The 24,823-nt window shown below is 45.9% G+C and overlaps 1 protein-coding gene across 1 annotated transcript; it reads left to right on the top strand.

Moving 5' to 3' along the window:
- Nucleotides 1–584: 584 nt before the first annotated feature.
- On the top strand, nt 585–16,799 carry LOC136752499 (intercellular adhesion molecule 3). The gene is made up of 4 exons (XM_066707864.1): nt 585–852; nt 11,688–11,957; nt 12,108–12,440; nt 14,926–16,799. Exons 1-4 carry the CDS (start codon nt 795–797, stop codon nt 15,039–15,041), a joined length of 777 nt encoding a protein of 258 aa, XP_066563961.1. The 5' UTR covers nt 585–794; the 3' UTR covers nt 15,042–16,799.
- Nucleotides 16,800–24,823: the final 8,024 nt, after the last annotated feature.

The following is a 24,823-nucleotide window of genomic DNA, read 5'->3' as shown; positions in this document are numbered from 1 at the left end:
AAGTCACAGTAATGGTCAACAGAAATACTTGCCCTACATAGATACATATATCCATGCTTATAATTTTAATTAGGCAGTGCATGAGGCATCTTGGTTTCCTTCTGTAGTGGCGTATATTCATTGCAAGTCTTTGACCTCATGTTGCATGTTGGGCCAGCACAGGTATCGCAAGCATGGTCCTCCACCAATGTGGCTCAAGTGTACATGTGGAAACATCTCAGGTCTTAATGCTTTGGAGTGATAAAAAATACGCAATTTAAATAAATCCAATACAATTCTGTGTAATTGGCAAAATGCAGGCTGTAATGAGTTCACAATTGGGGAATCCCTGTTTTGTTTCTCTCCTGCTGTGTTGATAAGGGGAGTTTATTGTTTATTGGTTATGCATTATTTGTCATTCTGATGTTGTACTTTTAATACAATATTACATGCCCAAAGATAACCAATTAAACGATCTACCAATGTATCTATATATCTATATTGTGCTGTCTATGCGAGTCCAGTGTGTGCAGTTCCCTATGCACCTCCTCTGCTACTCCCACTGTCATGGAAAAACACGCCTGTGTTTTTCAGAAACTCATTACAGTCCAAAGCTGATGATCAGACACATTCCCATTCCCATCTGTCCCACTAGCTGGCTTTCAAGTTTGCGGAGCTGGGAAAGGAGTGGTTTATTATAACGGCTGGTTTATAAGCTCGGGGAAAGACACTGCCGTCCACTCACGCAGTGACACGGACACTGAAGTCGGTCCTCGCAGTCATTTTTGCGGTGGAAAGACAGCAGACCCGCCGCCATGGACCGGACTGCACCGCGCCTGCGCGCCGTCCTGGCTCTGTGTCTGCTGCGCACGGGTGAGCACCTCTACTCACATTTCTGTCTGTGTCTACAGACTGGATTGGGTCGCTTTTCTCATTGTACGTCTCTACAGCTGTGCATTTACTATACCGTGTTATATCCAGTCCACACATGAACGCATGCTTACAGTTCCTGAGATGAACTTTCTTGTCCAAGTCTGCTGTCCGGGTGTGTGAGCTGGACTGGCCTCTTGCAGCAGCAGCTCCACATTGATCTCAGGATTGAACAGGGGGTGACTGGGAGAGACTGGGATACTTGCAGGCGCAGTGAAGAAACACCTCACAATCGGACGAGAACAAACAGTTCTGATTGCAAACAGCTATTGGATGTTAATAACCAGGGCATTATGCCGTTACTATACTATACTATACTATACTATACTATACTATACTATACTGTACTATACAGGTCTAGGCTTGAGACGAAGTTCGAATCTGCATTCACACGTTTAGCAAATCCGGATTCCGTCGAAACCTAAACCACACAAATGTGTATTAGTATAGCGCCCTTCACAGGGTGGCCACAGAGCGCTTTACAGACTGGTAAACACACAACAAACGTACAGCTAAATAAAAACATAAATACAATAAAATCAAATATAGACCTGTAAACATTTTACATGATCTTGAATAAAGTAGGTGAACATTTAAGTAAATAAACCATTTAGGCACGGAGGAGAGAGAAAAACAAAAAGCTCCTATGGACGGCAAGTAGGAGAAAATGAGTCTCTGTGTCTGTCCATCGCAGCCCGCACATGCGTGCAGTCAGTGCTGTTTCACAGACGGGGTTGTGTGTTGTGTGCTGTGTGCTGTGTACTGTGTGTTGTGTACTGTGTACTGTGTGCTGTGTGTTGTGTACTGTGTGCTGTGTACTGTGTGTTGTGTACTGTGTACTGTGTGCTGTGTGTTGTGTACTGTGTGCTGTGTACTGTGTACTGTGTGTTGTGTACTGTGTACTGTGTACTGTGTGTTGTGTGTTGTGTGTTGTGTACTGTGTACTGTGTGCTGAGTGTTGTGTACTGTGTACTGTGTACTGTGTGCTGAGTGTTGTGTGCTGTGTACTGTGTACTGTGTACTGAGTGTTGTGTGTTGTGTGTTGTGTGCTGTGTGTTGTGTACTGTGTACTGTGTGCTGAGTGTTGTGTGCTGTGTGCTGTGTACTGTGTACTGTGTACTGTGTGCTGAGTGTTGTGTGTTGTGTACTGTGTACTGTGTGCTGAGTGTTGTGTGCTGTGTACTGTGTACTGTGTGCTGAGTGTTGTGTGTTGTGTACTGTGTGCTGTGTGTTGTGTACTGTGTGTTGTGTGCTGTGTGTTGTGTACTGTGTGCTGTGTGTTGTGTGCTGTGTGCTGAGTGTTGTGTACTGTGTTGTGTGCTGAGTGTTGTGTACTGTGTACTGTGTGCTGAGTGTTGTGTACTGTGTACTGTGTGCTGTGTGTTGTGTGTTGTGTGCTGTGTGCTGTGTGCTGTGTACTGTGTACTGTGTGTTGTGTGCTGAGTGTTGTGTGCTGTGTGTTGTGTGCTGTGTGCTGTGTACTGTGTGCTGTGTGCTGTGTGTTGTGTACTGTGTGCTGAGTGTTGTGTGTTGTGTGTTGTGTGCTGTGTGTTGTGTGTTGTGTACTGTGTACTGTGTGCTGAGTGTTGTGTGCTGTGTGCTGTGTACTGTGTACTGTGTACTGTGTGCTGAGTGTTGTGTGTTGTGTGCTGTGTGTTGTGTGTTGTGTACTGTGTACTGTGTGCTGAGTGTTGTGTGCTGTGTACTGTGTACTGTGTGCTGAGTGTTGTGTGTTGTGTACTGTGTGCTGTGTGTTGTGTACTGTGTGCTGTGTGTTGTGTACTGTGTGTTGTGTGCTGTGTGTTGTGTACTGTGTGCTGTGTGCTGTGTGTTGTGTGCTGTGTGCTGAGTGTTGTGTACTGTGTGCTGTGTGTTGTGTGTTGTGTGCTGTGTGTTGTGTGCTGTGTGCTGTGTGCTGTGTGTTGTGTGCTGTGTGTTGTGTGCTGTGTGCTGAGTGTTGTGTACTGTGTTGTGTGCTGAGTGTTGTGTACTGTGTACTGTGTGCTGAGTGTTGTGTACTGTGTACTGTGTGCTGTGTGTTGTGTGTTGTGTGCTGTGTGCTGTGTGCTGTGTACTGTGTACTGTGTGTTGTGTGCTGAGTGTTGTGTGCTGAGTGTTGTGTGTTGTGTACTGTGTACTGTGTGCTGTGTGTTGTGTGCTGTGTGCTGTGTACTGTGTGCTGTGTGCTGTGTGTTGTGTGCTGTGTGTTGTGTACTGTGTGCTGTGTGCTGTGTGTTGTGTGCTGTGTGCTGTGTGCTGTGTGTTGTGTGCTGTGTACTGTGTGTTGTGTACTGTGTACTGTGTGCTGTGTGTTGTGTACTGTGTGCTGTGTACTGTGTACTGTGTGTTGTGTACTGTGTACTGTGTACTGTGTGCTGTGTGTTGTGTGCTGTGTGCTGTGTGCTGTGTACTGTGTACTGTGTACTGTGTGCTGAGTGTTGTGTACTGTGTACTGTGTACTGTGTGCTGAGTGTTGTGTGCTGTGTACTGTGTACTGTGTACTGAGTGTTGTGTGTTGTGTGTTGTGTGCTGTGTGTTGTGTACTGTGTACTGTGTGCTGAGTGTTGTGTGCTGTGTGCTGTGTACTGTGTACTGTGTACTGTGTGCTGAGTGTTGTGTGTTGTGTACTGTGTACTGTGTGCTGAGTGTTGTGTGCTGTGTACTGTGTACTGTGTGCTGAGTGTTGTGTGTTGTGTACTGTGTGCTGTGTGTTGTGTACTGTGTGTTGTGTGCTGTGTGTTGTGTACTGTGTGCTGTGTGTTGTGTGCTGTGTGCTGAGTGTTGTGTACTGTGTGCTGTGTGTTGTGTGTTGTGTGCTGTGTGTTGTGTGCTGTGTGCTGTGTGCTGTGTGTTGTGTGCTGTGTGTTGTGTGCTGTGTGCTGAGTGTTGTGTACTGTGTTGTGTGCTGAGTGTTGTGTACTGTGTACTGTGTGCTGAGTGTTGTGTACTGTGTACTGTGTGCTGTGTGTTGTGTGTTGTGTGCTGTGTGCTGTGTGCTGTGTACTGTGTGTTGTGTGCTGAGTGTTGTGTGCTGTGTGTTGTGTGCTGTGTGCTGTGTACTGTGTGCTGTGTGCTGTGTGTTGTGTACTGTGTGCTGTGTGCTGTGTGCTGTGTGCTGTGTGTTGTGTGCTGTGTACTGTGTGTTGTGTACTGTGTACTGTGTGCTGTGTGTTGTGTACTGTGTGCTGTGTGTTGTGTGCTGTGTGTTGTGTGCTGAGTGTTGTGTGTTGTGTGCTGAGTGTTGTGTGTTGTGTGCTGAGTGTTGTGTGTTGTGTACTGTGTGCTGAGTGTTGTGTGCTGAGTGTTGTGTGTTGTGTACTGTGTACTGTGTACTGTGTGCTGTGTGTTGTGTGCTGTGTGTTGTGTGTTGTGTGCTGTGTACTGTGTGTTGTGTGCTGTGTACTGTGTGCTGTGTGCTGTGTGTTGTGTGCTGTGTGTTGTGTACTGTGTACTGTGTGTTGTGTACTGTGTGCTGTGTGCTGTGTGTTGTGTACTGTGTGCTGTGTGCTGAGTGTTGTGTGCTGTGTGTTGTGTGCTGTGTGCTGTGTGCTGTGTACTGTGTGTTGTGTGCTGTGTGCTGTGTGTTGTGTGTTGTGTGCTGTGTGCTGTGTGTTGTGTGCGGACTCGGGGCTGTGTGCTGTGTGTTGTGTGCTGTGTGTTGTGTACTGTGTGTTGTGTACTGTGTGCTGTGTGTTGTGTGCTGTGTGCTGTGTGCTGTGTGCTGTGTACTGTGTGCTGTGTGTTGTGTGCTGTGTGCTGTGTGCTGTGTGCTGTGTGCTGTGTGTTGTGTGCTGAGTGTTGTGTGCTGAGTGTTGTGTGTTGTGTACTGTGTACTGTGTGCTGTGTGTTGTGTGCTGTGTGCTGTGTACTGTGTGCTGTGTGCTGTGTGTTGTGTGCTGTGTGTTGTGTACTGTGTGTTGTGTGCTGTGTGCTGTGTGCTGTGTGTTGTGTGCTGTGTACTGTGTGTTGTGTACTGTGTACTGTGTGCTGTGTGTTGTGTACTGTGTACTGTGTGTTGTGTACTGTGTACTGTGTACTGTGTGTTGTGTGTTGTGTGCTGTGTGTTGTGTGTTGTGTACTGTGTACTATGTACTGTGTGCTGAGTGTTGTGTACTGTGTACTGTGTACTGTGTGCTGAGTGTTGTGTGCTGTGTACTGTGTACTGTGTACTGAGTGTTGTGTGTTGTGTGTTGTGTGCTGTGTACTGTGTGTTGTGTGCTGTGTGTTGTGTGCTGTGTGTTGTGTGTTGTGTACTGTGTGTTGTGTACTGTGTACTGTGTGCTGAGTGTTGTGTGTTGTGTACTGTGTGTTGTGTGCTGTGTGTTGTGTGCTGTGTGTTGTGTGTTGTGTGCTGTGTGCTGTGTACTGTGTGCTGTGTGCTGTGTGTTGTGTGCTGTGTGTTGTGTACTGTGTACTGTGTGTTGTGTACTGTGTGCTGTGTGCTGTGTGTTGTGTACTGTGTGCTGTGTGCTGAGTGTTGTGTGCTGTGTGCTGAGTGTTGTGTGCTGTGTGTTGTGTGCTGTGTGCTGTGTGCTGTGTACTGTGTGCTGTGTGCTGTGTGTTGTGTGCTGTGTGCTGTGTGTTGTGTGCTGTGTGCTGTGTGTTGTGTACTGTGTACTGTGTGCTGTGTGCTGTGTGTTGTGTGCTGTGTGTTGTGTACTGTGTACTGTGTGTTGTGTACTGTGTGCTGTGTGCTGTGTGTTGTGTACTGTGTGCTGTGTGCTGAGTGTTGTGTGCTGTGTGCTGAGTGTTGTGTGCTGTGTGTTGTGTGCTGTGTGCTGTGTGCTGTGTGTTGTGTGCTGTGTGCTGTGTGTTGTGTGCTGTGTGCTGTGTGCTGTGTGTTGTGTGCTGTGTGCTGTGTGTTGTGTACTGTGTACTGTGTGTTGTGTGTTGTGTGTTGTGTGCTGTGTGCTGAGTGTTGTGTACTGTGTACTGTGTGCTGTGTGTTGTGTGCGGACTCGGGGCTGTGTGCTGTGTGTTGTGTGTTGTGTGCTGTGTGCTGTGTGTTGTGTACTGTGTGTTGTGTGCTGTGTGTTGTGTACTGTGTGCTGTGTGTTGTGTACTGTGTGCTGTGTGTTGTGTGCTGTGTGTTGTGTACTGTGTACTGTGTGCTGAGTGTTGTGTGCTGTGTGCTGTGTGTTGTGTGCGGACTCGGGGCTGTGTGCTGTGTGCTGTGTGTTGTGTGCTGTGTGTTGTGTGCTGTGTGTTGTGTGCTGTGTGTTGTGTACTGTGTGCTGTGTGTTGTGTGCTGTGTGTTGTGTACTGTGTACTGTGTGCTGAGTGTTGTGTGCTGTGTGTTGTGTACTGTGTGTTGTGTGCGGACTCGGGGCTGTGTGCTGTGTGTTGTGTGCTGAGTGTTGTGTGCTGAGTGTTGTGTGCTGTGTGTTGTGTGCGGACTCGGGGCTGTCTGCTGTGTGTTGTGTGTTGTGTGCTGTGTGCTGTGTGTTGTGTGCTGTGTGCTGTGTGTTGTGTGCTGTGTGCTGTGTGCTGTGTGCTGTGTATTGTGTACTGTGTGTTGTGTGCTGTGTACTGTGTGTTGTGTGCTGTGTACTGTGTGTGGACTCGGGGCTGTGTGCTGTGTGCTGTGTGTTGTGTGCTGTGTGTTGTGTGCTGTGTGTTGTGTACTGTGTGTTGTGTGCGGACTCGGGGCTGTGTGCTGTGTGTTGTGTGCTGTGTGCTGTGTGCTGTGTGTTGTGTGCTGTGTGTTGTGTGCGGACTCGGGGCTGTGTGCTGTGTGTTGTGTGTTGTGTGCTGTGTGTGGACTCGGGGCTGTGTGCTGTGTGTTGTGTACTGTGTGTTGTGTGCTGTGTGTTGTGTACTGTGTGCTGTGTGTTGTGTACTGTGTGCTGTGTGCTGAGTGTTGTGTGTTGTGTGCTGTGTGTGGACTCGGGGCTGTGTGCTGTGTGTTGTGTACTGTGTGCTGTGTGCTGAGTGTTGTGTACTGTGTGCTGTGTGCTGTGTACTGTGTGTTGTGTGCTTTGTGTTGTGTACTGTGTGCTGTGTACTGTGTGCTGTGTGCTGTGTATTGTGTACTGTGTGTTGTGTGCTGTGTGTTGTGTGCTGTGTACTGTGTGTTGTGTACTGTGTGCTGTGTGCTGTGTACTGTGTGTTGTGTGCTTTGTGTTGTGTACTGTGTGCTGTGTACTGTGTGCTGTGTACTGTGTACTGTGTGCTGTGTGCTGTGTATTGTGTACTGTGTGTTGTGTGCTGAGTGTTGTGTGCTGAGTGTTGTGTGCTGTGTGTTGTGTGCTGTGTGCTGTGTACTGTGTGCTGTGTGCTGTGTGTTGTGTACTGTGTGCTGTGTGCTGTGTGTTGTGTGCTGTGTGCTGTGTGCTGTGTGTTGTGTGCTGTGTACTGTGTGTTGTGTACTGTGTGCTGTGTGTTGTGTGCTGTGTGTTGTGTGCTGAGTGTTGTGTGTTGTGTGCTGAGTGTTGTGTGTTGTGTGCTGAGTGTTGTGTGTTGTGTACTGTGTGCTGAGTGTTGTGTGCTGAGTGTTGTGTGTTGTGTACTGTGTACTGTGTACTGTGTGCTGTGTGTTGTGTGCTGTGTGTTGTGTGTTGTGTGCTGTGTACTGTGTGTTGTGTGCTGTGTACTGTGTGCTGTGTGCTGTGTGTTGTGTGCTGTGTGTTGTGTACTGTGTACTGTGTGTTGTGTACTGTGTGCTGTGTGCTGTGTGTTGTGTACTGTGTGCTGTGTGCTGAGTGTTGTGTGCTGTGTGTTGTGTGCTGTGTGCTGTGTGCTGTGTACTGTGTGTTGTGTGCTGTGTGCTGTGTGTTGTGTGTTGTGTGCTGTGTGCTGTGTGTTGTGTGCGGACTCGGGGCTGTGTGCTGTGTGTTGTGTGCTGTGTGCTGTGTGTTGTGTGTTGTGTGCTGTGTGCTGTGTGTTGTGTGCGGACTCGGGGCTGTGTGCTGTGTGTTGTGTGTTGTGTGCTGTGTGCTGTGTGTTGTGTACTGTGTGCTGTGTACTGTGTACTGTGTACTGTGTGCTGAGTGTTGTGTGTTGTGTACTGTGTACTGTGTGCTGTGTGTTGTGTGCTGTGTGCTGTGTACTGTGTGCTGTGTGCTGTGTGTTGTGTGCTGTGTGTTGTGTACTGTGTGCTGTGTGCTGTGTGTTGTGTGCTGTGTGCTGTGTGCTGTGTGTTCTGTGCTGTGTACTGTGTGTTGTGTACTGTGTACTGTGTGCTGTGTGTTGTGTACTGTGTACTGTGTGTTGTGTACTGTGTACTGTGTACTGTGTGTTGTGTGTTGTGTGCTGTGTGTTGTGTGTTGTGTACTGTGTACTGTGTACTGTGTGCTGAGTGTTGTGTACTGTGTACTGTGTACTGTGTGCTGAGTGTTGTGTGCTGTGTACTGTGTACTGTGTACTGAGTGTTGTGTGTTGTGTGCTGTGTACTGTGTGTTGTGTGCTGTGTGTTGTGTGCTGTGTGTTGTGTGTTGTGTACTGTGTGTTGTGTACTGTGTACTGTGTGCTGAGTGTTGTGTGTTGTGTACTGTGTGTTGTGTGCTGTGTGTTGTGTGCTGTGTGTTGTGTGCTGTGTGCTGTGTGCTGTGTACTGTGTGCTGTGTGCTGTGTGTTGTGTGCTGTGTGTTGTGTACTGTGTACTGTGTGTTGTGTACTGTGTGCTGTGTGCTGTGTGTTGTGTACTGTGTGCTGTGTGCTGTGTGCTGAGTGCTGTGTGCTGTGTGCTGTGTGCTGTGTGCTGTGTGCTGTGTGTTGTGTGCTGTGTGCTGTGTGCTGTGTGTTGTGTGCTGTGTGCTGTGTGTTGTGTACTGTGTACTGTGTGCTGTGTGTTGTGTGCGGACTCGGGGCTGTGTGCTGTGTGTTGTGTGTTGTGTGCTGTGTGCTGTGTGTTGTGTACTGTGTGTTGTGTGCTGTGTGTTGTGTACTGTGTGCTGTGTGTTGTGTACTGTGTGCTGTGTGTTGTGTACTGTGTGCTGAGTGTTGTGTGCTGTGTGCTGTGTGTTGTGTGCGGACTCGGGGCTGTGTGCTGTGTGCTGTGTGTTGTGTGTTGTGTGCTGTGTGCTGTGTGTTGTGTGCTGTGTGTTGTGTACTGTGTGCTGTGTGTTGTGTGCTGTGTGTTGTGTACTGTGTACTGTGTGCTGAGTGTTGTGTGCTGTGTGTTGTGTACTGTGTGTTGTGTGCGGACTCGGGGCTGTGTGCTGTGTGTTGTGTGCTGAGTGTTGTGTGCTGAGTGTTGTGTGCTGTGTGTTGTGTGCGGACTCGGGGCTGTCTGCTGTGTGTTGTGTGTTGTGTGCTGTGTGCTGTGTGTTGTGTGCTGTGTGCTGTGTGTTGTGTGCTGTGTGCTGTGTGCTGTGTGCTGTGTATTGTGTACTGTGTGTTGTGTGCTGTGTACTGTGTGTTGTGTGCTGTGTACTGTGTGTGGACTCGGGGCTGTGTGCTGTGTGCTGTGTGTTGTGTGCTGTGTGTTGTGTACTGTGTGTTGTGTGCGGACTCGGGGCTGTGTGCTGTGTGTTGTGTGCTGTGTGCTGTGTGCTGTGTGTTGTGTGCTGTGTGTTGTGTGCGGACTCGGGGCTGTGTGCTGTGTGTTGTGTGTTGTGTGCTGTGTGTGGACTCGGGGCTGTGTGCTGTGTGTTGTGTGCTGTGTGTTGTGTGCTGTGTGTTGTGTACTGTGTGCTGTGTGTTGTGTACTGTGTGCTGTGTGCTGAGTGTTGTGTGTTGTGTGCTGTGTGTGGACTCGGGGCTGTGTGCTGTGTGTTGTGTACTGTGTGCTGTGTGCTGAGTGTTGTGTACTGTGTGCTGTGTGCTGTGTACTGTGTGTTGTGTGCTTTGTGTTGTGTACTGTGTGCTGTGTACTGTGTGCTGTGTGCTGTGTATTGTGTACTGTGTGTTGTGTGCTGTGTGTTGTGTGCTGTGTACTGTGTGTTGTGTACTGTGTGCTGTGTGCTGTGTACTGTGTGTTGTGTGCTTTGTGTTGTGTACTGTGTGCTGTGTACTGTGTGCTGTGTACTGTGTACTGTGTGCTGTGTGCTGTGTATTGTGTACTGTGTGCAGTGTGCTGTGTGTTGTGTGCTGTGTGTGGACTCGGGGCTGTGTGCTGTGTGTTGTGTGCTGAGTGTTGTGTACTGTGGGCTGTGTACTGTGTGTTGTGTGCTTTGTGTTGTGTACTGTGTGCTGTGTGCTGTGTGCTGTGTATTGTGTACTGTGTGTTGTGTGCTGTGTACTGTGTGTTGTGTGCTGTGTGTTGTGTGTTGTGTGTTGTGTGCTGTGTGGTGTGTGGTGTGTGGTGTGTGGTGTGTGCTGTGTGCTGTGTACTGTGTGCTGTGTGCTGTGTATTGTGTACTGTGTGTTGTGTGCTGTGTACTGTGTGTTGTGTGCTGTGTGGTGTGTGGTGTGTGGTGTGTGCTGTGTGCTGTGTGCTGTGTACTGTGTGCTGTGTACTGTGTGTTGTGTGCTGTGTGCTGTGTACTGTGTACTGTGTGCTGTGTGCTGTGTACTGTGTGTTGTGTGCTTTGTGTTGTGTACTGTGTGCTGTGTACTGTGTGCTGTGTACTGTGTACTGTGTGCTGTGTGCTGTGTATTGTGTACTGTGTGCAGTGTGCTGTGTGTTGTGTGCTGTGTGTGGACTCGGGGCTGTGTGCTGTGTGTTGTGTGCTGAGTGTTGTGTACTGTGTGCTGTGTACTGTGTGTTGTGTGCTTTGTGTTGTGTACTGTGTGCTGTGTGCTGTGTGCTGTGTATTGTGTACTGTGTGTTGTGTGCTGTGTACTGTGTGTTGTGTGCTGTGTGTTGTGTGTTGTGTGCTGTGTGGTGTGTGGTGTGTGGTGTGTGGTGTGTGCTGTGTGCTGTGTACTGTGTGCTGTGTGCTGTGTATTGTGTACTGTGTGTTGTGTGCTGTGTACTGTGTGTTGTGTGCTGTGTGGTGTGTGGTGTGTGGTGTGTGCTGTGTGCTGTGTGCTGTGTACTGTGTGCTGTGTACTGTGTGTTGTGTGCTGTGTGCTGTAGTGGTAAACCATACCACTAAATGCTAGTAACCCTTCCTCATCATCGGAAGAAAGAGAAGAACCCCATCTTGTCTGCTTGTTCAGCCTTTACACTCATTCCCCAGAAATGGAAGAGTCCACCCGCCCCAATGCAAAGGCAGGAAAAAAAGAAATCAAAACAAACATTACATTTGTACTGAAGCTGTGCACAGAATAATCTACACTAATATTCATTTCAATCAGCCTAGCAGGATAATACTTTACTTGCACAGTTCCTAGTACTTATGTAGGGTATGCATCGCTATTCCCCCCCTCCATGACAATATGCGTAAACACACGCCTTTAAAACAGAGGAGATTACGCGGCACTCGCCTACAGGAGAACTAATTCCTCCCCGGTTGAAGCCCCTACAACACTGCCGCCGTGCAGAACCAAAGGAAAGGCACATTTCCCCCACCCATACACAGATCGGTTGCCTTACAAGAGCCCCTTCGCACAATAAACATATGCATTCGAATAGATTACTTATTAACACAAAAAAACATCTTCAGATCAACTCCTCACATTTATACGCACGTATGTGTGTGTGTGGACTTAAAGGAGAGTTGGATTATGAAGTTAGAGGGAGTTTTAATACTGAAATATAGACTAATCAACTAGATAAAGAGATGGATAATGCGCAAAACTGTTTACATCCGACAACACACACACAAATTAACGGCATATTTTTGGGTTTCAGTTTTAAAGACGCGATGACGGCTCAAGCCCGTTCATCACAACATGTTTGGGCAACCCTTGCAATTTGGTTCCTCAGTGATGATGGCGTTGTTGTTTTCCAGCTGCTGCTGCGTTCTGTCCCATTGAGATTGACCCTCCTGCAGTGGTGGTGAAATATGGAGATCCAGTATCGGCCAACTGCACTGTAACACGGACAACCAGAGGAATGGGCTGGGAGGCATCGGTTGGATCCATAGACATGCAGATGGGTCCCCAGTCTCTCCTCTGGAGTGCCAGCAGTCTGACTGACTGGACCGCAGAGCCCAAATGCTACGCAAACTTTCAGACTGAGCCCAAGCAGTGTGAGAAAAAGCTCAGCATCCTTCTCTACAGTAAGTATCCTTTAATTTCCTTTTGACATGGGGCAGTAGAAGAGAGTTTGAAAGCACCAGTGAAAAAGTTTTTTTTTTTGCATTTAATTTTCCAAGTTTTATCAGTTTGTTTCCTTCTAGATTTGTTATTCTTTAATGTTCCCTCCACAGAGTATCCAGACAGCGTCTCTATCAGCTCTGTGGGACACACTGGTCCAATGGAGGTGGGGGGACAGTACCAGCTGCAGTGTGATGTCCAGAGCATCGCCCCAGTCCAGTATCTCTCTGTGAAATGGTATAGAGGGGGGGCATTAATCCACACTGAAAACCTCTCTGAAGACACCACTAGAACACCTGTGAATGTGTATACTGCCCACCTGATCACACCCAGCTGCACTGATGATGGAGTTCAGTACACGTGTGAGGCAGAGCTGAGACTGGGACCAGAAGGACCACAAGCAAACCCTGTGATGAAGTCTGAGCCCCTCAGCGTCACAGTGCACTGTGAGTCTCATCGACATGCATGTCTGGCACATTGGTGCTACTAGGGATGGACCGATATACATCAAAATTGAAAATTCACACTATTGGCTATCGGCTGATTGCTTTTATTGCCCGAAAACTAGCTTTGCAAAACGCTCGTGTGATGAGAGAAGTGTTTCAGATGAAGCATTGCAGGCAGCAGAGCTTTTTTTATAGAGCGCCTAGTTATTGAGGTTTTAATTATCTTATCAAATGCACAGCAGCTCTCCGACCACACGTGTCGGTTCAAACCCACAGCACACAGCGGCAGGAAGGTGTCAGATGAGTTGCTGGTACAGGCAGCACTGCGAACACTGCGCTGCCTCAGGTCTGCAGGAAAGTGGGGTGAGGACCCCTGACTGAGGTTCGACCCTGCCAGTCTCCAGGTCTGGAGGTCTAGTGCCCGTCAGTTGTGATAGACCGGTTCTGAGCGGCTCGTCTCTGGACTGAGGAGACGGACCTGTGCTGTGGAGTGGTGCACAGGACCTCTGCTGATGATTTTTCATTAAAACAACCTAAGAATGCCCCCCCTTCAATGTTATTCATAATTTATTGCTATAATGGGATGTAATCGCTCCCTTTGACACAGAACATTTCTAATTGGCTTCGGCTGCCTTTGCAGTGCTGTTGCGTTCCCAAGTAGGGATTGAGTATTAAAAGTGCTGATTACCTTGAGATCTGCAGAGGAATCTTGTAACCTCAGGAAAGACAGATCAAGGGGAAATTGAATGTGTGAAGGGAACTCTGTATCTCGACACAAGACTGATAAAATAAAAAATATAATAATGCAGTGCATCCAAAACACGCAAACACAAAGTTCTTCAAATCCATAAAAACAAGCTTAACAGACTTCCTGCTTCACCACTTGCCATCAGACTGATTCTACAAAGAGCCCCAAGGGGTCTGAGCCGCACTGTCCGTGGCCCTCCCCACTAAAGGGAAGTTCATAGCAGACGCCCTTATCCAGGGTGACTTAGTTTTCACAAATGTAAATGTACAGTAATAGAAATACAGTAATTAAAACTGCCTCCAGAATGTGAGGAGAGAGGGGAGGGAGGGGAGGGTGACAGAGAGAGAGCGGTGGGGGGGATTCCAGGGAATTTTTCGGGGAAAGGTTGGGCGTCGCCTGTGGCAGATGATGTTACACAAGCTGCGTCCAAAACTGCATGCTACATACCTCACACTAAAGTTACACTGCAGTATGTACTGTGGAACGCACGCATTTGGATGCAATAATGATCAGATCGAGCCATATTGAACTTTACCTTTGTGGTTTAATGACGACTTTCTGTAAACAAAAGACACCGTGGTAAATAAAAAATGTCTGACGACTATTTATTTACACACATATAAATCATTCTTAACATACCTGGCCTATCTTTACAGTTTTTGCTATTTGCACTTGAAAACTGAGTTCTCAGACATGAAATGACCACATCAGACACGCCCCTTTTTTACACATGGCCTTATGAGATTGAAAACTGTCCAGTGCTCCCGTACTTTGTTTTTTGAAATGGAAGCACTACATCTTCCGGGTACTTTTCACATATTACTGTATTCATACTGTGTATTTGGAAGTACTACTAATTAAGGTGTACTTTAATGACATAGTATTTAGTACGCTAGTATGCGGTTTTGGACACAGCCACAGACTGCTTGCACTGACAAATGGATGCAACTGAGACGGACACTTTCTAATGCTTAAGCTGAGCTCCAGGGCACGGAAATGCCACTCAGTACCACACCTGATCTCCATACTACATGGAGTTTTAAACTGAAGTTTGGCAGGAGGACAACCCCCAATCACAGCAGCCGTGCTCCACAGCACAACCAATCAGGGACCTGCATCCCTCCGCCTCCCCAGTCTCCAGGGATCCCTCATGGGGGGGCCCGATGACCTTGTCCTCAGTCCCAGCCTGTCAGTCCCTCAGCCAAGTGGGTTCAGGGCAAATAAACTCCATAACTTCAGCTCTACCGTCTTCCACCTGCTGCTGTAGGGGTTTGTCAAACTACTGAATAAGTCTCTGGTGTGGAAATTGATTTGATAATATCGACTCCGTGGAGCTGAACGGGAGAGCGGAGGCGTCTGTTACATAAATACCTGACACTGATGATGAGTGACACTCAAGTTTATATTCACTTTTATTTAGGTCCCGGAATCGCAAGGTGGATTATATATCGAATTATAATTTCTCTAACAATACTCTGTCTTTGTTTACTGAAAGCGGAGAGACTTGAGGAAGTGCTGGGAACAGCCCCGCTAACACACAACATTGTACAATGCTGTGACAATGTAAATTACGTTGCTGCAACGCTGTGGCAACATTGTGTGTTAGCAGGGGATACGAATAGCAGGGGAACACAAACTGAGACTTACTGACTTAAAAACAAAAAGAATGAAGAAAATTAAGATCCTCTCCCCTCAACCCCCCCTCCATATTAATTATAGATTTTATTTATTTTCTAGGTCGAAGTAGGACCACCTTTTGGACAATACTTGTGACTGGAATTGCCCTGGCAGCTCTGTTACTCATTGGCTATGTCATCCTAAAGCGCAGGGCGGGTAAGAACTCTATTATCTAAAGCCCCGAGAGAAGACGGACGTTTCCCCTCTCTGCTGCGCATGATGGATAACTGCTTTGTGTGACGAGTGTCTGGCTGAAAATACATGGCTTTGACCTGGAGAGCGCGTCAGACTGGAAGGTGGGGGGGCGGTTCCCAGCTCAAACAGCTGATGTTGGTTTCTGGATCTGTTTCAACGTTTGTTTGTTTTTTAGTTGTTGTTGTTGTTTTTTCTCCTCGAGAAAAGATATAGATATCCTAGTCTGCCTGATCTCCACGCTGCATTTCTTTCCCTTCTCGACTCTCCCCACTCTAACCTCCTCCCCGGTGCTGAAGTCCACAGCTGGCATCTTGTGCCAGACAACCAGAGACAAATAACCAATCGACTCCAGGGGTCCGTTCCTTGTATGTGGTTTAACAAAGCCAGGCTAAATTGATTTATCTCGGATTGAGCTAACACGCTAACTGATACCCGGGATTTTTGGTTCTTCCAACGCTTATCTCGGATTTAATTCACTCAATCACTCAAGTAAATCATCTGTATGATTTATAGACTTTAATCTCTAAGAATTGTTTCTCGACACAATGCTTGCCTTATTAAGATCAATTGTCATTGTCGGGGGTGTCTGCTGTCTTTTTATTGGACAGGATTATATATATTCAGACTCTTAGCTGGCTAACCTACTTCCACATACAAAGAACGGGCCCCAGATCCTCTGCAGTTAGAGTAACTGTGATGAGAGGGGAAAAAGACACCGTATTGAGGTGGAGACTCGATGGATGAAGGAGGTTTAATGGATGGATGAACATCTTCCATAGGGGTGCAGGCAATTCCACTCCTCGAGGATGGGAGTCCCAGGGGTTTATAGGTGCCTTTCAAACCACAACTGATTAATGCTTAGAAAAACAACAACAAACAAACAAAACAAAAAAAAGATGATTTGGGCCTAATAATGACAAATGAGCCCCGTGACCCACCGGGACAGGAATTGCCCCCCACTGTGTTCTTGGTGACGAACAAGACTTCTGTCTCAGGCCTTTTCTAAACTGCTGCAAAAGAAAACAGACCTCAACTCGTTTCTGTCAGGTGTCTGTCACCTTCTCTTTTTGTCCAGGGGAGGGGGTGGGAGATTTGGTTTTGTTCAAAAACAAAGGAAATTAAATAATTTTGCCAGAAATGTTGTTTCTTTTCATGTTTTCATAGATGAAGATTCTAAACTACAAAGAGCAGAATAAAAATCTGCCGATTTAGAAAATTTTCCAAAAGATTTTTGACTACTGTAGACTCTTACTAGACTTTTTTTAAAGTACAAAAAAGTGGTTTTAAAGTGTCAGAAATTGCTGTAATTCTAAGCAAGATATTAATATATATTTTTACACAATGTTTTGTTATGTCAGAGAGAGAGACGGGTGACCAGGCGTGACTGGAGCAGGGCGCACAATCCTAGTCCCGGAGAGTCATAATCCGGCCGTCTTTACAGCCTCTGTCACTGACCACCACTGTAAGACAGTGGAGACGGACGTATACAAGTGGTCCAAAGCTGCCCTGATTGAGGTCAGCTTAACAGACTGCAGCCCACCAGTACAAAACCGACTGTGCGCCCGGTGTCCAGCATTGTTTATATCGGTCAATCTGTAAATCTCTGACTTGTCTTACTCTTGGACTGTCACCTGCGGGGCGACTCAGATAACCACTGATTGTAGTTTGCCAAAGATGTTTCAGTGTAAAAAAGTGCCTCGAAAAAGGAAATGATTAAAAAAAAGTTTCCTGATATGCAATCCCAGTCCTTCTTATAAGACTCATTAAATCACCCTCAGTTTCAGCTCTGGGGAAAAGGGCTACTTTGGTTCAAATGAGCTAATGATTTGTCCAGAGTTGTGAATCCCTGATCTGTGACAAAACAGTCCAGGCTGGGCAGGAAAGGAGTCCTATGTGAGTCGAATATCACAAACCTGAATACAGCGCCAGCTCCCCTGAGCCAAGCTCACCGGTCATAAGTGTGCACAGCGCTGTTGTTGTGCCCACAGCACTCGCTCCTTTGTACAGCAGGCGTTTGCTTTGGCTGGCCGTGGTGCTGACACAGTGGAGTTCGTTTTAATAATAATCGAACAAACTCAGCCAGACAGGTCTTGAAGGATCCCCCAGAACGCACCTCAGCAACGGTGGCCGATGGACCATAAACACTTGAACTGTCCCTTCACCGTAGTATTTATTACCGGCAGAAAAGCACACACAGCCTGGTCAGTAAGGGCGCGGCCTCAGCGTTACACGGCTTGTATGTCAAACTCAAAGTGAAAGGTGATATTTCTGTAATTCCACTGTTAACTGTGTTGACATTTGAAAACGACTCGGCTAAAATACTGTAAAGCTTTTTTATTAAAATAACATCAGTTTTTACAATGGAAAAAACCTCAAATAATTCCCAGAAACCGTCTGATTAAGCAACCAGGCAGTGGGGAAGTTTTGCATATCCTGTCCCTTAATGGAAACGACAGAAAACATGTCCTGAAAGCTCTGTGTTCAGTAATTGTACATTAACCAGGAGGATGAGACGTGACAGTCCTGAGAGACCAAGACTTTCACAGGGAGTTTCTGCAATGCACTGTGAGATCTAGGAGTTTGATCATGATTGTAATGTTTTGTTGTTCGGACGGGTATTAGTTTGTGAACAGAGCAGCATTTCTCCAACACTCGGGCCTCTCGTGGCTTTTGTTCCCGCTGAGCTCTTGATTAAGACCTTAACTGAATGAAATGTGTGGTCAAACGATCGTTATGCTGTCCTCACCGGCATCCAGGATCAATGGACCAGGAGCGGCCGTCACGGCTGCCAGCTCAAGTCATGACACGGCGATGACCCTGGATGTGTTGGACAGTGAGCAGTTCTGCGCAGACAGCCCTGCACACAACGCCGCGCCCTGCAGACTGCTGTCCTGCGCAGCCTGTCACTGCAGAGCTGCAGACTCCACTATGAAGCGCAAAACATTAATTATATCCCATGTGTTTGTCTCAGGATTGTTATTGTTAAAATGTGATCTAAACCTGGTGGTGCACTTAACCACTGTCCACAGGCCTTTACAGGGACATGCAGACAAGAGATAAAGGTCCCTGATAATAAATAAATAAATAAAAATGTAGTGCATTTTTTAAGCATTATTTAAACTGGCAAGGAAACTACTGCATATGTAATGATGATTGTAAACCCGTAGGCTCTGGTGTCCTGTTTTAGGGGGCATCACACCCCCTACACACATTCTTCTGTGGTGTTTTAGACTTATTCCCCAAAAAGATCAACGGGTTTTATGAAATTGTCAAGTTTCAATGATATTAAACAAGTATCTTCTAACTGAGATACAAGAAAAAAAGGCCAGCCATTGCATACAGGCTGCGTTTCCATGACTTCCATGATCACAATCTCTCTACACAAAACAGTTGCTAGCGCTGGCCAGCACCCAAATATTATCTCATTCAAATTGTAAGCAAATGGAGACTGCCTACGGAAAAAAGTTAGAGAAAAAAATAAAAATCCACCATTTATTGCGGACTGTTTCTGAGTTCACTCCCATGAGCAGCTTTGTACACGGTTTGATCCGGGTTCGGTACAGGAGTGGAGTAGACAGTCCCTTAAACGTGCCTGCTTATCCGACCAGCTTCTTATTTGTGCAGCTTCCTATTCATTTTATTTACACACACATTTATTTATACAAGTTGAATATTTAGTAATTAAATTAACGGGTTAAACCACCTTGGCCCACTTATTTCTTTTCAGTTTCCTGAGGAGGTACATTTTCTCTACCAGGTCCCAGTGTATTTAGCCTGGCCCAGCGCGAGTCCCATTGGCAAAACAGCAGGGAAACATGCCACAGAGCCTGCCAACAAAGGAATAATTAGCCCTGAAGTTAACAGACAAAATACCATAGTCATATAAACACATACACCACACACACACGAATCATGCTCACATAACGGTGAGAAAAAACTGATTCATAGCCTGTACTACTACTACTACTACTAGTACTGTACACAAACATGTCTGAGAAGAGGATGATTGTTAGCCAACCCAACATGGAGTAAACAAATCCCTCCTCCGCACCTCAGCTCACAGAAGGAGAATAAATCACACACTGGACAAAACAAGGTCTCTTTCGCTTCCATAATACACAACACTATAGTATATGCTAACCCACAACTCCCTTATGCACTCAATTATAGCCTATGGCCAATCCGAATTTGCCATCTACCGGCACAGATGTGTAACAGAATAGCCCAGAACAATAAAGACAGTTATAGTATGAAGGTATTGACAATGGTCAAACTTGCCCTATCGTATACCAACATGCTACAGGGCGACAGCTTTGGGGAAAAATATGTCCTACTTCCAATTAAACAAACCCCAAACGTGGACTCTCACAAAAAAAGCCCGGCGTTTCGATTCTGACGTCCATATTTTAGGCGTGGTTAAAAAACAAACAAGGTCACCGATCATGCGCACTGAAGGGCTAGGTGAATTTTTGCCCTCTCCGGACGGATTTTGTTCGCTCTAAATCGAGGTAAAGGACTGAAATAAGCAAACTGCTAGTTAAAGTATAACAATCAGATGGCAACGATTTACCAATGTGGAATTTCCCCTAAAATGCCAAAGCCGTTATTTGAGAGGGGAACCCCATATGGATTTTTGCACCACCTACTGGTCTTTCCAGGACAACACACGGAGAGGATTGAGTTTGCCTGCTGCCCCTGTGCAATATCGACCCCCTCCCCCCACCCAAGTGCCATTTCCAGCCCTTCCCCCTTCCCCGGCACTCTGTATCAAAATAAACCAGTTCTCGGGTTTCATTTGCTGCAGACCCTAAAGGAATGGACTCTTGACGGCATATTCTGATTCCTCTATTGGGGTTGATCCACCGAATCCCATTGTGGGTTAAAAGAAACAAGATCCTCCCAATGACTGAGCTGCAGCTGCTTCCACTCGGACACTGGTTTGACTGCAGCAAAAACATTCACACCCACCCACACACAAAAAACAGCAGAATATTTCAGTGCAAGGTCTGATGTAAACAAACAAGACTTGATCCACACAACCCAGAGGAGGGGTACATGTCAGGCTTCCCCCCACTGGAGAACACCCCCGGAGTCGCCACTGAGGAAACGGCACAGAGGCCAGTAGGTTCAGGTGAAGCAGGTATTTTACTGATGCTGGCGCCTCCGTTGCAGCCCTAATGCATCGTTACTATACATGTAATATCTGTATCTTGGATTCAGTGAATATTAGGAACAGTTTTCTTAGTCTGTGATTAATTTTAAAATCTAACTAATGATGACTACAATTAAGGAATGGAGATCTGGGGTGGCATGAAAGCCCCACCCCTCCGTGAACAACCAGTGTATAATTGTACATCAGAAAGCATTTCAATTTTTTGTCTGGTAAATTTAGGTAAATGTGTAAAAGATTTGACCAGTAGAGGGAGACAACTACTGTGTTTCCCTGGTGTTCAGTAGTGTTGGCAACGCTCTGGGTTTCCTGGTCCGGGAAGTCAGCTCCAGCTCTGGAGCCACAAAAGAATAGTGCAAACCAGCAAGGGATCATTATTTATAAAGGTTTTTAAAGTTGTGTTGCATTGCTATACATTTTACAAGATGATAAAAGAGATAAGAAAATAGAAATCTAGTTTTAAAGCTTCAGTGTTTCAGTTAACAGCTGGCTATGAAATGAGGTGAATTTAGGCAGATAAAGAATTGGGTTCAAATGAAATCATTTGGAGATAATTTAATGTGTGGAGTGAAAATAGACTTTCTTTCTTTTGCAGGTGGTTCACGAGAGATGTGCACCGAGATTATACAATCACTTCTTGAACTGAGAAAGTGAAGAGAATTACAATTCATTAAGAAATAAGAGCTGGTGTGGGAACTGATATTCTTGTATAACTACCAACGCACAACACACCTATGAAGTTGCATACTTTGTAAATTCAAGAAAACTGGGCTTAATATTTGGGAGAGTTTAACAGAGGGGGGAGAAGTCCTGAAGCCGCTGTACGGCCGGCCCTAATGCACAGCCTTTTCAATTTGAGCAACATTGAAGCCCTGTAAGCATGCAGGTTGTCAACAACAAATAATTGCCTTGCAAACGCCAGCCTATAAATACACCATAGCAATCTGGACTGAGAAGCACGCTCCCCCCCGAAAGGCAGGCCAGGAATGTTGGCAGGGTACACACGTACATACAAATCCTTATTAAAAACAAACAAAAAGGCATTTCATTAACTGTAGAAAAGCATGGTAATCAGTAACTCAAATGCCAAACATTCAGAAAAGATATCCACACACATTAAATGATACCTGGTAGGTGCAAATACTGCTGTTTTATGGTTTTAAGTGGAACCACTCAGACAATGGGCTTCTGAGTGCATTTCCATCAATCATGCCACTTTCGGACACATCACCCATATGTGGTAAGTGCCAAAACAGTGTTATTCTAAGCCAGAGCACTCTTTAACGATACAGCTTGGGAGAAAAGCACAGGGGAGCCCCACCCTTCGTTTACTTTGTTAACCCGGTCAGGAAATGCATTCTAAACCACTGAAGCCTTTGCTAAGCACATATTTAATACAATCCCAGATATGTCACTACTAATTAAAAAAGGATTGAACTGCAGCTTTGACACAGAAAGAGCAAAATCTCAGATAATTGACGGAACAGAGTGGGGTGAACTGACGACTTATTGAACAGCCTCAGCTGAAGTAACACAAGCTGTGGCGTTGATCGAGGTCAGATGTGTTGAACCCTTCGGAGAACGCGGAAGCAACACCAAGCCTTGATTAAAAGCATCTGCCGGCCATGTCTGTTTGCAACATTGGCCTGTTGCACAATTGCTGTTGGAGCGGGGGTGAGGATGTTTAATGTGTAGGTTCATTTCCTTTTGACTAAAAACGCTGACTCTGTTGTACAGTTCTTGTAACTGAGACTCATCAGCTGCACATTGCCAGTACCAGGACTTAGTCTTGCACGCACAATTGCACTCTTTCGGTGCGCACAGTATTTACAAAAATCAATAGGCTGCTTTTCTTATATTTCTTCGTAGCAGATCAGTGTTTGGACTTGCAGAACGGTACATGGAGACTTGTGGGAGTCTGTGGCCACAGTTACCGAGCTCTCGGTTCTACAGCCGAGCTAAACAACAAACAAACTTGCTAACCGAAAGACAACACACCCGTACTCGGCAGCAGCTCTGCCATGTTTCATCCTTCTTCTCATAAACATGACCGCTTCTGGGCACGTGTCGGCAGGGTGAGACTTCTCTTGGTCACGTCTTCTTCAGAACTCCTTCGTTTGAACAAAAGGAAGACTGAGGAGCAAGAGCAATTTATAAATCGATCGCATGGATGGGGGTTATCATAATAATAAAACAAAAATCTTGAAACTGTTTCACATTCCTCTCAAAAGCATACACTGGCATGTAGCAATCCCCTGAAATGATATTGTGCAATCTGCAATTCTGAGACACTACATTTACATGAGGTCCTGTTTTCTTGCAGTTTGTTTGTGTTGTCTGTCCCTTACATCAGTGGTTCTTGACCCTTGTCCCGGAGGACCCCCTGCCCTGCTGTTTTTGTTCCAACTGAACTCTCAATTACTTCATTACTAGTAGGGTAATTAATTGAATGAAAAAATTAACTAATCTGTGATCTTAAATGATTTTAAACAGCTGTAGCGTTCATGTTCAGTATGAAACTGTAGATGGAACTTGAAATCTCCAACTGGTTAAAAACCACACAATTTAATGAAGAAATATAGTTCAATTGAGGGTCCAATTAAGTAATTCAGAGCTCTGTTGGAAGAAAAACCACCAGGGAAGGGGGTCCCCAGGACCAGGATTGAGAAGCAGTGCCTTACATAACTCTAATGCCTTTGTATTTCACAGAATGACACAAGGTGCAAAAGCTCTGGATAACACCTGGCCAGGCTTTGTCTCCATATCCTAAATAATGTCCAGTCAACAGTATTAGGGTTATACTTAGCACAGTGATTCATACCAGGTCAGAATAAACCACTCCCATTATCAGATTATCTCTTAATATGTTTGAGCAGCTGCTGCTCAGTAACTGAGACTGGGTCGAGCTTGGCTCCTGCTGGACTGAGGAAAGTATTCAACTGGTTGCTATCGCGCCGCAGGTGGCTTCATTAAAACAGCGCTCAGGGTTTCTGAGGAACCTTCCTGAGCTACAGAATGAGGACACAGAAAAAGCACCTTTCGCTTTGTAGACCAGAGCTGCCAGGCTGGCTTTCCATTAAAACAATTGGGCTTGTTAATTTACTGAGTTTTTGGAGAAGGGGGCTTGTTTTATGTTCCCCTTTTTTCACTTGGTCATGAAATGTCTTTGTTTTATTTACTCAAGACACACGTGTAATACAGCAGCCTGATCCCCTGGGCTGCTCAGCTCTCTTGCGATTTTGCACTTTATTAAACTATACTTCCCTATGCTCCTGCATACTAGCACTTCTATTGTGTTACTGCTGACTTCTCCCCACCCCCCCAGCTCCCTTTAGCACAAACCTCACAATCTGAATTTGTAAATTGCATTATGCCTTGAACTGCACTGTATTATTGCACTTTGTATTGCTCTTATCGTGTAAGTCACCCTGGACAAGGGCGTCTGCTAATAAATACATAAATAAATAATAATAATGAAAATAATAACTGTATTTTGTCTGCACTTGTTACCTCATTGTACTGGGATGAATGCTTATTGTATTTTATACTGATTGTATCACTGCACCTTTGTAATGCTTCTTGTGCAAACTGTAAATCACCCTGGATAAGGGCACCTGCTCATTTCTATGTCCTTTTTTGCAACAGGATAAGATTCATTGGATAAATAGTTGTGGGCGTAGTTTCAGTGATTGACAGATGGACGTGCCCAAAGACTTATTTATTTTCAAATGATCAAATGCATGGTCACACCTGTCCCACCCACGCCAGACAAGAGGAAGAGCAAGACCCGTGGGGCTGAAGTGTGCTGGGCCAGCTCTCACAGGTGCGACTACGTCTTTCTCTCACAAGACTTGACAGTTGAGTATCTTTATTTTTAGGTGATTTGACATTAAGTCAACTGAAACCCAACAGACGTGGGATCAGTGTCTGTATCCAGAAGACCCCAGAGACAGCCTTCAGACACACAGACAGGGGCCAAGAATTAAGAATTCCGTATTTTTAAAATCATTATACAAATTTGAAATGTATGTACATTTAAAAATGCACACTGAGTCTCTACCCATTGAAGCATCTAGACTTTCCTAATTTACCGAGGCATGTTGACACATTGTTGCCAAAACCACCAACAGGATGGACATATTTACAATGGCAGTGGAATCAGTTTAGCAATTTATTATGATTTATTTTCATTTCATTTCATTGGTTTGTCCGCAATAACCGGCACAATGAGTTTGTTGATTGTTGTTCTTCCAGGGTTACTCCTAGTTACACTCAACTCAATCTACATTCAAATGCTAGGGATCTGTGGGAGAGAATTACTCTCATCTTCACTCACCGAATTTGAAGAGGGTGGGGGGGTCTGTGCACCGCTTGGGCTTTTTCCCAAAAAACAAGCCAATAAATAAACAGACTTTACTTCTATTACGGATTGAACAGCAGGGATTTTCCACAGTAGGGAATGTCACATTGAACATCAGATAAGGATAATTCCTATGAAGCCCACATCCTAAATTCATCGTATTTCATAGGAAATACAGGACCCCAGATATATATCACCCCAGTGGAGAACAACGGACAATTAAAAACAAACTC

The sequence above is a fragment of the Amia ocellicauda genome, chromosome 7, assembly GCF_036373705.1.
Source record: "Amia ocellicauda isolate fAmiCal2 chromosome 7, fAmiCal2.hap1, whole genome shotgun sequence".
NCBI lineage: Eukaryota > Metazoa > Chordata > Actinopteri > Amiiformes > Amiidae > Amia > Amia ocellicauda.
The sequence above is the reverse complement of the archived record's forward strand: the minus strand, read 5'-3'. Positions and strand labels throughout refer to the sequence as shown.